Source organism: Erpetoichthys calabaricus, chromosome 5 (assembly GCF_900747795.2).
Source record: "Erpetoichthys calabaricus chromosome 5, fErpCal1.3, whole genome shotgun sequence".
Taxonomy (NCBI): Eukaryota; Metazoa; Chordata; class Cladistia; order Polypteriformes; family Polypteridae; genus Erpetoichthys; species Erpetoichthys calabaricus.
Window position 1 is genome coordinate 143119236 of NC_041398.2, and position 12235 is coordinate 143131470.

Here is a 12235-nt window from a genome sequence, read left to right on the forward strand (position 1 = left end):
ATCAGTTGATGCTATTTACTCTGTAATCTTCATTATGTTTTTAAAGCTGCAACTTTCTAAACTTTATCCTCTCTGTTGTAGGAAAATCTTCAAGGGCCTCCAGTGCTGCAAGCAATGTGAATGAATGGCCTGCACCAACTCTTCCCACCACAGTGGCACTGAGAGCCAGCAGACCACCTGAAGCAAGGGCTGCTTGGTCGTAGTGCTCCAAATTTCACTTATCAACATTCTTTAAATGCATGGTTGGCCATAGTGTATTAAACTTGCTGTACATCAGATAAATCAAGCACAGCTACAATGGATGCATAAAGCATGTTGTGATGGGTACTTTTTGTTTGTTCACAGGAACTTAGTTTGTAATGTTACGGAATACATAAAATTGTGCTGTTTTGTGAACTTAGTTGCACACTCTTGTACACATTTTCAAAAATGGAAAGCAATTCTTAATTTACATTTTTATTGTAACTATAAAAAATGAATATTTTATATTGTGAACAAGTGCTTTTGCTATTATGTCTGTCAATAAAGCTGAATGTTTCACTATATCAGCTTTCATGAATATATTGTACAGTTTTTGACATGTTTTGTTACAATATTTACACAATGTATTTTTGTATCTGGAATGCATTTATGTTTCTGTGGTTGTATTAAACATAGTCTCTTATTATTTTTCAATGTATCGAATTGAATCAGAGTTTATCCAGCTTTTATTTAATCTGTATGTGATTTTGTAAATATGGTTGCATTTATCTATTGTGATGAAGGATATGCATATTATGTTTATGAAAACAGCTAGATTCTGAATAACTTCACAAGATTTTGCTCAGGCAGAAATTAATTAATTCACTGCTTCATTTCAAATTACACAATCTAACAAGTGCATTTTAGTAGTTTTGTTGTTCTCCTTGACTCCTTTAACCTCTTTGGTGAAAATGCTGCTCAAGTACTAACCAGTTGTTTTCGTTTTGTCAGTTTCATGTGATATTTAATTTCTACTATCCAGAATGTGTCGAGTTTTTCCTGAAGCCACATTTTCAAATCTTGTCCCAGAAGTACATGTCAGGACACACACCCTCACATAATCAGTCAGTTTAGGTTCTTCATAAGGATATCTATTGAATTGGTGAAAACCTAAATGATCACTGGGAAAATTTGCAAACTCCACACACAAAACATCCCAGCCAGGAATGAAAGAGGAAATGACATGTGCTGTGCCACAGTTTTGCTAATTAAGATTGTATAAATATATCAAATTAGTAAACATTTATGTTGACAGGAATGGGAACACCAAAGGACATTGAACTGTTTGATCCAAACTAGTACAGGATGCATTGACTACTCCTATGCCCGGCATGTTTAGCTCCACAAACGAAAAGCACATATGACAAAAGTCTACCTTGAGTAAGTCACATAGTATTATTTTCTAAACGCTGGCAGTCACCTTAGGAATTACATTAAAAAGCCATATTTGGTTGAAAATGTGTGCCATACTGCCTTATTGTGTTGATCTGTAAAGGCATTCCTCCTCAGTGCTTTTACAACTTTGCATTTGTCGAACAATTAGTAGAACACTAATGAATTCTTTATTTGACTTTGACAAACCACAAAAGGATTTGAGAAGTTACCTCCAGAAAGAAACCTAACAATAGTAATGATTTATTTCTCTTGGCAGACAAATATGTAATGCTGAATCTCAAATGAAAATGCATTGTTAGACAATGAAGAGGAAGAATTTCAGAATCATCTTTAAGATTAAAATGTCACTTTATTAAAATTAATTGACATGTTACAGGGTATATATATATATATGTACAGTTCCTTTGGTGAATTGCCCATGAAGCTATAGATAAAACACTGCCATGATGTAATGGACAACGAGTATAAAGAAGGAGCTATTCAGATTTCCCTAGGAAATAGCTTGTTGTCCAGTAAACCATAGCTTTACAGAAAAAAAAACATTATTTTGGTTCTGCAGCAGGAGGTTATTTGGGGAATCAAACATATTTCTTAATTTCATCATAAAGTACTAATACAAAAGCACCGCCCATGCCTCTCAGTACATTTGACCAGGCACCCTTGAAGAAAGCTTTGGGTCCTTCATCTTTAGCAATCTTCTTCCAGCAGTCAATGGTGCCCTTGTACATGATGTCAGCTATTAAAACAGAATAAAACATTTCATAAAAAAGCTGTTTGACTTTATGTTATTCTGTAATATACCCACTACTTGTCTTATATTTTATTATTTGTAGGTCATCAATTGTATGGTATTTATGAAGATTTTAGTTCCATGTGACATCACAATTTAAAATGGTAATATTTACAACAGCCAAGACTCTCAAGTACTATCAAGTCTTAACAGGATAATATATTTAAAATTAGCAAATAATGTAGGGTTTAAAGTGAATTAAATTTTGACCTAGAAATATATTAATAGAAAATATACTGCATGAAGTATTAATAACTAACATACAGTACTTTTGTGGATCATTGTGTAACTGTGTGCATGTCACTAAATTTGACCCAACATAATTCTATGGCACCCACATCTCAGATTGTAAATATGTCTGTGAGATGAAAACTGGATTGCTGTCTTTTGTACTGTTGAGGTAACTTGATTTAAATTTTAACAAGGACTGCATATGGAAAGGATCAACCATATATATAAATATTTAAAGGAAAATGCTAAGTTTGAATGAAAGCCATTTCCTTATAGATCTCGTATTTGTTTGTCTTCAGTATGGAACTGATTGACTGAACCCTGTCTTCAAGGTTCCCAGTCTGTATGTGTTTGTAAAGCAACATAGACTCATCTGCCTTGCATAACATGACTTTAATTTACCAGTTGAGACCCACAAAACTGGAAAATAAAAAGCCTAACCAGTGCTTTTTAGAGGGGGTGAAGGTGTATTTCTGATTTACTAACCGAACTGACACTTCTAATGGAGGCCCCCATGTGTATTTAGACCTTCTTAGGTTTTCTGGGCTTATCATATGGACACCATATTTGTGAAACTTACCATGACATACCTATATTATTCCAGTGCATAATCAACAGCCTCAGAATACTCAGTTTCTTTTAATTTATTAATTCTGAAAACTCAATTCTATATCATGCATAAGCTGAGCAGGCCAATCCAATAGCTTACCTCCTTTGCGACCTGACTGCATCATCATACGACGACGAACAGTGTCAAAGGGATATGACACCAGTCCTGCTACGGCAGTGACAGTCTGTGCAATCATCCAGCTCACAATGATATGCACATTTTTGGGATCTGGCATCATACCTGAAGATGTAAATGGAAGATAGTTAGCCTAATGATTGAACAGTGCAATCCAATGTTTTAAAGGTGGAAAGCAGCTGGATATCTTCAATACTATCAAAAAATGCATTGTTCTAATTGGAACAAACCATTTTTTTTAACATTATAGAATAAATAAAGAGGCTTCAAAAGTTTGAAATACCATACATTAGGTCTTAAACTTTCTTAACTCTTTAACTAACATTTTTCACTGTAAAGTCAAAGAGGCTTCTCCCGATTAATTACCTTTAGCTGTGTCGTAGACGCCAAAGTAAGCAGCTCTGTAAATGATAATTCCCTGAACTGACACATTGAATCCCTGGTAAAGACCCCTTAAACCATCTGACTTGAAGATCTTAGCTATGCAGTTGCCAAGGCCTGTGAATTCTCTCTCGCTGAGCCCTTTGCCAACGTCGGCAGCCAGCCTGGTTCTGGCAAAATCAAGGGGATACACAAAGCAAAGGGACGTGGCACCTGCTGCACCTCCAGATGCCAGATTCCCTGCAAAGTAGCGCCAGAACTGTTTCTTTTGATCCACTCCTCCTAAGAAGATCTTCTTGTACTTGTCTTTGAAAGCAAAATTGAGGGCCTGGGTGGGGAAGTAACGGATTACATTGGCCAGGTTGCCTCTCCAAAAAGAGAGGAAGCCCTGCTCTTTGGGAATCCTGACAACACAGTCAACGATGCCCTTGTACTGAGTCGCTGCTGTGATCTGCTTGCTGGCGTGCTGGACCTAGAGAAGAAAATGTCAAGAATGATGAACTGGTACTGCCAAACATGTCTCCTGATCAACCCTAATGAACAAAACTGTGAGCACAAATCAATGTCAGACAAATATCACATAATCTAATAATAAGAAGGACCTGCAGCACTGTTCTGTGACACTTACACCTAGGATTAGTTCAAACTAACACATATTTTTGAAAACACATCTTTTTTTACATTTGTTTTGGCATTTCATTCACAATGAAACCCTTATTCGAACAAAAAAGGTATGGTTTCAAAAATGCTCTCCGAGGTGAATAAATTAGAAAACCCCAGATGTCGCTTAGCAATGTGGATGGTGATAACAGAGCTTTTTTGAAAACGCTAACATATGATGGCCATGTGATCGTGGGCATGCTTCAGTCTGGTCCATTGCCTAATAGGCCTAGTAATGAATATTTTGATTCATTTTACTGATGTTTTTTTCAAACTACTTAACCAAATGAATTAATCATTTTAATTTTTAATTTTAATTCATTTGATTTGTTAGATTAATTTATAGGATTAGAGACTGGTGCATGTGTGAAATCCTTTCCCCCCTGCTTGCATTACAGATGTATAATTTAATTATTCATACGAGGGATGTTCAAAAAGTTTCCGCACTTTTAAATTTTCGTTGGAAATGGTGAAGGTGGGAGGAGTAATTACTGGCCATTAAATTGTTGGTATGATGCTGAAAAAATTGCATCGCAAACGAAAGTGACTATGGAGAAAAGTGATGTAATTTGTTTTTGAAATTCTTAATAGAGTTAAAAAAAAGTGTAGAAACTTTTTGAACGTCGCTTATACTTGTTTTGTACATACTATATGTATATAATTATATATTTAACATAATATGATATTGTCCAGCATCAGTACACAAGTTATGAAAACACATTTAAGAGGCATAATTAAATTAAGATGTTACTTTACAGACTCACAAATGAATGAGAATTTTGCAGCTTGTTCTTGGGTAATGGATCAGTTCAAGAAACAAATGAATGAGAGTTGTGAGACTCTTTCGCGGGTAATGATTCATTAAATAAGGTATTCTTTGCGCTATAGTAAACCTGAAAGCAAATAATATTTTAAAATCAGGATAATATTTTTATAAGGTTTAGTTTTGTGACACTAAATTGTGGAATGTACATACTGACATAAACTATTAGTTTAATATTATGTTTATATATTCTGCTTAAAACAATTCCAATAACGAATTGTATTAAATAATTAATACATTCTAATATAAATGTATTGTCACTGCATTGAACTTGTATGAAGTACGAGAGATTGAATGATCAATAAAAAAGATCCCGTTCTCCGATGATTTAGTTGTAGCAAGAAAGAATCATTAATCAGAGGGGTGGTACTTTCTTTATACATCTAAACGAGATAGGCTGACAGCATCGCGCATGCACTTTAACACTCATGTTGTGCTCTACTTCATCGATTCCCATATTTCACTAAAAAGAGTGGTTCAAAAAAAACGAATCGTTCGAGAATTGCTAGTCACTAGCTAACTTCCTTGCATCAAGCAGTGACAGGAACTACAACGTTAAGGTTACAAGGCGTCCCGTATTTCCCGTAGCAAATAAAGCGTCCCGTATTTCCCGTAGCAAACACGCATTTCTTACCCAATTGTGCTGTCCCGATTTTTTTCCCTCACGGAGCAGTACACAAGTCGTTGCATTAAAACTCATCAATCATATTAATTCTGTTCAAAACGGGCACCATCACACTAATATTCTGTATTTATGAGGAGCTTACTAACTGCGCTCTACGCAAGTGTGAGATAAAGCCGCTTAGTTCTGACTGAGACTGCTTGCCTTAGTCACGTGTCGAAACCATCACTACAAGTCATCGCTTGTGCTTGTTTAACGAAGAGCTTCAGATAGAATATAAATTTCTGAAAAAGATGCACTTGGTCCAGAGAACAACAAACGAATGTGTCAAACACGTGGAAAAAATGTTCTATTTTACACGGTTGAGAGTGCTATATAAATACAAATTTTATTATTACCTTAAGTATTTTAAATTGTTAAAAATACTTTTCTATCTTTTTCCCCATACGACATACTAATTGATAATTAAATATTCATAATCTGTAGCGATTTATTAATTTATAGGTTCATTCCACTTTGGTTTGATACAAACAATACAAGAATGATCCTCAACTGCAAAAGATGATATTGATGATGGAAGAATAGATGGATGAAAAACACTAAGAGTCTTGGAAAGGAAAGCAGGCTTAGAGCTCGATTACAAGAGAAAGGCCGTAATACAGTTCGGCACAGTCTGGGGAAAATGAAGCAATGGAAGGCCTAGTGGATGCGCTATACTTCTAAAGGTCAAAAGACAAAATTAAATTTTTTGGTGCTAATTGAACAGACAAACAACTAACCAGATGAGACAAAACGTTTGTGGTCAGGCAGCTATCCTCACTTATATCTACAGAGAGCAATAATGCCACTGCCCAGTATCAGACTGTCATCTTAAACAATGTTCATTCATTCATCCATTCATCTAACCATTTATTCTTCAAATCCATGCACTACAGTTCTGTGGGTTCAAGGACATGCAAAGGGTGCAAGGCAGGACCCATCCCTGGATGAAGTGCTACTCTGTTGCAGGGGTGGTGGATTTACAATATAAATTGAATCATACAACATGCCAGTACTGTAGTTAAGGGTTAACGAGACCCTGGAAGGCATCCTTATTTAGCCAAGCTGGATTATTGCAGATGCCTATGCAGAATGAAGAGAGGAATGAAAAGCAGCCCGAAAGGCTGTAGTGGGGGCATGTTGACGCAGGACCACAAATGTCAACCCACTCGCCGAGCATACCCACTTCCTAACAGCTGCTCCTTTGACCCCATTAGAAAAAAAAATTGAGGCAACACCCGCCCTGTTTTTATGTGTAGCCTATCTTTAAAAACAAGAAACGCCTACATAAATTAATTTATAGGGTGGAGTGGTGGCTCTGAGGCTAAGGATCTGCGCTGGTATCCCGAAGGTTGCCGGTTCGAATCCCCGTCACTGCCATAAGAGATCCTACTCTGCTGGGCCCTTGAGCAAGACCCTTAACCTGTAATTGCTGTACAATGGCTGACCCTGCGCTCTGACCCCAAGGGGTATGCGAAAACTAACAAATTTCTAATACGAGAAATCGTATAAGATGAAATAAAGAACAAAAAAAAACGCTAAAAAGTAGCACATCAGCCTTGCCTTGATATTTTGGACTGTTAGCGTTATATGGATCATAAATGTTGTCAAATGAAAAATTGTCTGAGCGTATTTCACCAGCCGAACGAACTTCATTTCTCTCCCTCACGCACGGAGGCTCAGGACATATACATATGAAAGTCTAATGCGTAATAAATTCGTCTCCCATCAGGTCGAACATTTAATTTACATTTAGACTGACATCAATTCAGATCTAAAATGTTATTTGCATTCATCTCCAAAAATTAGGACAACTTGGCAGGGAAGTTTTTTCTCTTGAAAATCCAGTTGGATGTCAAGCCTCCGGGTTTCACGCGTGTGTCCAGCTACATAGCAGCGCCTCTGTTGTTTGACAGGTGGAAGCGCGTTTTCCGACAGCGAGAGCTAACGGGTTTCTAATTATAGGAGGACTTGTGCAGACTTTGAGCTCAAGTGAAATCTTCCAGACAAGGACTTAAACGTTTACCTCTGCAGCGGCTTAAGTGAAGCGCGAAGTGTCAGTGTACAAAAGTTAGGAAACACGGGGCTGATGGTTTATTAGTTTAGTCAAGAGATTGTCGTCTGCACAGATTTATGAGCGGCTCGACCATGTAAGGGCGCAATATTTTAAAAAGCGGCCATTACAAAAAATGATCCGCATAAAAAGGAAGACTGCCGTATTCAGGCAGACGATCCTAGCACCAAAACATAAACCAATGTTGGTAAGTCCTGCCAAATCCTTCGAAGGCGCCCATTCCCTCTTGTTAATATGCTGCCCTATAGCGGTTAGCCCGAGAAGCGACTCGACCCAGCCTACCTGCAGCAACAACTTCACCCTCTCAATGGGGGCTACGGCGGTCTTGGAAATGGCAGCGGCGATACCCCCCGCCAAAAAGTCCTTCAAGAAACTAACGACTTGGTCAGACATTTTTGCAAATAAAGCTAGAAGTCTTGGCTTTGCTATAGGAGTGCTCTTCTCCACCCAGGTACTTGCCGGCAACCTGACCCCCCTCGAAATGGACGAGGAGCATTCCTGCTTTCCTAATATAGCCCAGCGGTCTATCGCGAGAAAGGGGGCCACCGGAGAGCAGCTGCCCACATCCAGATTGGTGCTGCTGAATAAATTTCCTAGGTCACAGTTCGTTTCAACGCCATTTTTATGACAAAAAGTTAGGCTCGTGTCTTTGGGACGTTTAAAGGGCAAATTAAAGTGACCAGGGTCGGTGTCACAGTGTCCTGCGACTGAACTTCCAATTGCATGGATCACGTGTATCCTAACACCCTCAAGGATCATGATTCCAAAAATCCCTGCTTTATTGACAAGTATCTTCACAGATTCGATCCATTTTAATATTTAATATTTTAATATTTAACATTATACATAGTTATTGTCTGTTTTTTTCACCTGTATTATTATCATTCTTTAATTTAATATTATTTATTGTATCAGTATGCTGCTGCTGAAGAATGTGAATTTCCCATCGGGATTAATAAAGTATCTATCTATCTATCTATCTATCTATCTATCTATCTATCTATCTATCTATCTATCTATCTATCTATCTATCTATCTATCTATCTATCATTTGTCATTTGTTTATCCAAATGTGAAATTCCGCGTTTCGAAAAATATGCGTGTGTTGAAAGAGTAAGAAGATGAATTTCTGCGTTATTGTCTGTGTGCCGTCTGTCTTCTTACAACAAGTAATTAACTCCACTTCACCAGGCCACAAGACCTATCTAAAGTTTTGATAACTTGCTTACTTGCTTACCCCTTTAAGGAATGTTCAGCCAGGAGATGCTATTATTGATCTGAAGGAAAAAAAGTCATCGATTAATTGACATTTAAGATATTAAAATGTAATAAAATAAGAAAATATGAATCATGCAAGGTTTAGACAGTGGTATGTAAAGAATAAATGTCACATAGCGCTATCCGGACACTTCCTTTTCTGAGAACTCGATCTGTATATAATTTATAAAAGGTTTTAATATCATTGGCCCTGCGTTAGTGGGAGTGTGCGTGTGCTGGCCCTGAACGGGAAAACACGGGATGGATTGACTTTGTGTACCAGTTTAGTTACTACCCTGTGCAAAGAGTGCCGTCACGATACGCTGCGGTCCAAACCAAGCAGGATGCTGAAGTTGACTATGCGACTTAGACAGTATTGTATCAACATTCATATTTTTGAATAGAGTTTTAGATAAAAAATTTCAAACAGTATAGTCGGAGGATTCAGATTGCGTTCTTCCAAAATATTTCTCACACGGGACAATTAAGTCTGTAGATATTGTTTTAATAATAATGAAATAGGTGGACTAGCCCTCTTAATTCAGACAAGTCACCATCTGTTTGAAATGTGCATGTACTCGTCTGTCCCGATGTATTTCTCCGGATTAGCTGGCTTGACTACTCAAAACTGAGACCAGCGATGGACTTGGCATGTCGGAGCACAAATAACGACGCAGTCAGAAGTGGAACAAAAATGAGCAGAGATATAATAATAGTAGTGATAATAATTTACTTTTCGATAAAGCGCCCAGGACTGACAAACTGCTTTGGAGCACCGTGAGGAATCCGAGTTTGTGCGCATGTGCAGAACTTTGAAAAGTTTCCGCACGTGTTGAAACGAAGGCGTATTTACTGAACATGAAAAGAAAAAAAAAATGAAAAGGGACGCCGAAAATTTCTGTGTAAACATTCCATTCACACGAGTAATCGACAATGAGTGATGATAGTATTGTCGTCGTCATTGTAATGAGTTATTTCTGAAACCATTTTAAAATAAAAAGTGGCATTACAGTTGAAAGATGATGGTTACGGAGTGCGTTGTACTGTAAAATAAAGCAAAGAAGGTGTTAAAGTAGTAAAAGAGATTCTACAAATTGTTATTATGTAGTGTCTAGTAGAATAAAAATAATAAAGAAACTTTATCTGACGTCATATCTAAATCAGGGTACTTGGAGCAAAGAGAGTTAGGGGGAATTTGGGTCTGTAAGGATATGGATGGAACAATCAGTTGTTTTCAAATTCAGCCAGATATGCAAATACCTTTAGAGTTGATTTAAAAAAAAAAAGGGGGGGGGGGGGGGGGGTGTTATCTCAGGGAAGTCAGAGTCGTTTTGTCCAGTAGAAGGAAACAGTATAGAGAGGAAAAAGAGACGGGAATAACCAGCTAACTGGACACTGATAGAAAAACAGGGGAAAATAGCACGACAAAGGAAAGAGGTGCGTCGTATTGTAATTCCGGAGCTGGCAGTGTTATTTATTTATTTATTTATTTTAAAGAAAACAAAACTCAACGGACTTGATCTGCTTTTCCTGTATTTTCATCCTCTGGACTTAGTGTGATTGTGAAATATATAGATATATAATATATGTATATTTATTTAGCAAAAATGATTACGTTGTTTCGCCCATGAATTACGCTGTTTGTAAACGTGTTGGAGCGTGCGCCCGTATCATCGTGTACGGGTGTGCTTCGGTTGTCAGTTTCTAGTGACAGCTAGTGAGGGATAGATTCGTGCATAGCTTGCAGTCATGTGAAAGGAACCGAGTAGACATTATAGGTGTAAATTTAGTTTTAACCATTTTAAAGTTTAGTAAGTTTAGAACAGCTGTACTATACAGGGTGGTCCAGATCTAATTATGCAGCTGTTCGACTGACAACCGCTTCCCGGGTCCTCATGTTTGCATTTTCTCCCCGTGTCTGCGTAGGTTTCCTCCGGGTACTCCGGTTTCCTCCTACAGTCCGAAGATTCTAAATTGGCCCTAGTGTGTGGTTGGTGTGTGTGTGTGTGCGTGCTCTGCGGTGGTCTGGCACCCTGCTCGGGGTTTGTTTCCTGCCTTGTGCCCTGTGTTGGCTGGGATTGGCTCCAGCAGACCCCCCAATAGTTAGGATATAGCGGGTTGGATAATGGATGGATGGATGGATCTCTATGTGTAGGGCAGGTGCTGTGAATTCTCTATGTAATAAACTTAATAAGTTATAGCATCATGAAAATTGCATAATTAGATCTGTACCACCCTATACTGCAATGACGCAGAGCTAACATAACAGCTCTGCAGCGTCAGGTGTGCAAGTCTGATATTTCGTTTGGTTAGGGTCTGCCTGGAGTTTACATGTTCTGTCTGTGTATTTGTGAGTTAATTGAGACTGCATATGGTTATCTGTGAATTCTGGAGAAGTGTTAGTAATATTTGTCAATTACAAAAATGCCTGGTGGTGTGAAATACTGTACATTACATCCGTTGTGTCTCCAACTGGGTAAAGAGTCTGCTGTACATTTACCATCTTGATTATATCTTAAATCTCTTAAATGTACTATAATCACAAAGACTTTGTTTTATAGTTCCATATTTTTTGATAATTATTACATATTTTTCATTTGCCTTATTTAACAAATGAACAGACAGCAGTTTTAGCTAAACGTTTTTTTTACTGGTTTTCTTCTTCTATTGGAAAGCTTATGTATGGATTTTTGCGAACTCATTGTACGAGGCTCACAAGGGAATGCCTATCCAACCAGTTATGAACACATGGCAGGACCACCAGGGCACTTACTCAAACCAATACAGTATCGACTCTCTAAAGAGTTTAGACTCGATAATCAATGTAAGCGGCATGTCATTGAAATGTATGTGGGGGATATTTGTTAAAACCCATGTTAACACCATGCCATCAGTGCAAAATACATTGCTTTTGAAAACTACTGTATAATTCAGATGGCCATTTTCTTGTACCCCAATAAAATAAATGGTGGAAAAAAAGAAAAACCTTGAAGTGCTAACAAAATCTACTACTGAGAGGGAACTATAAATATACACTGCTCAAAAAATTAAGGAAACACTTAATCAACAGTCTAATACCAAGTCAATTAAGCTTCAGAGGTATCAATCTGTCCAGTTAGGCTGAATAAGTGATTGTGAATCAACTTCTATACTTTGGTGCATGAAAGTGGCAACAGGTGCACTGGAGAGGCAACATT

The 12235-nt window shown here is 37.7% G+C and overlaps 2 protein-coding genes across 3 annotated transcripts in view; one reads left to right on the top strand and one right to left on the bottom strand.

Moving 5' to 3' along the window:
* Nucleotides 1-1956, top strand: part of cfap97 (cilia and flagella associated protein 97) — a 97072-nt gene extending 95116 nt beyond the window's left edge. For both annotated transcript variants that reach the window (XM_051928445.1, XM_051928446.1), the window contains exon 5: nt 82-1956. In XM_051928445.1, coding sequence (XP_051784405.1) covers nt 82-203 — 122 coding nt within the window. In that variant the 3' untranslated portion in view covers nt 204-1956. The remainder of the gene's footprint in view (nt 1-81) is intronic.
* slc25a4 (solute carrier family 25 member 4) lies at nt 1746-8273 on the bottom strand. The gene is made up of 4 exons (XM_028802109.2): nt 8064-8273; nt 3549-4035; nt 3147-3287; nt 1746-2152 (listed from the first exon to the last, which is right to left on the bottom strand). The coding sequence occupies exons 1-4, from the start codon at nt 8172-8174 to the stop codon at nt 1995-1997; spliced, it is 897 nt and encodes a 298-aa protein (XP_028657942.1). The 5' UTR covers nt 8175-8273; the 3' UTR covers nt 1746-1994.
* Between the last annotated feature and the right edge of the window lie 3962 nt (nt 8274-12235).

Excerpts from the sequence above, each read along its gene's own strand:
- slc25a4 (XM_028802109.2), bottom strand. The coding sequence starts at position 8,174 with ATGTCTGACCAAGTCGTTAGTTTCTTGAAGGACTTTTTGGCGGGGGGT. Across the intron at positions 4,036-8,063 it reads GGGTGAAGTTGTTGCTGCAG|GTCCAGCACGCCAGCAAGCA; the intron begins GTAGGCTGGGTC and ends TTTCTTCTCTAG. Across the intron at positions 3,288-3,548 it reads CGTCTACGACACAGCTAAAG|GTATGATGCCAGATCCCAAA; the intron begins GTAATTAATCGG and ends TTACATCTTCAG.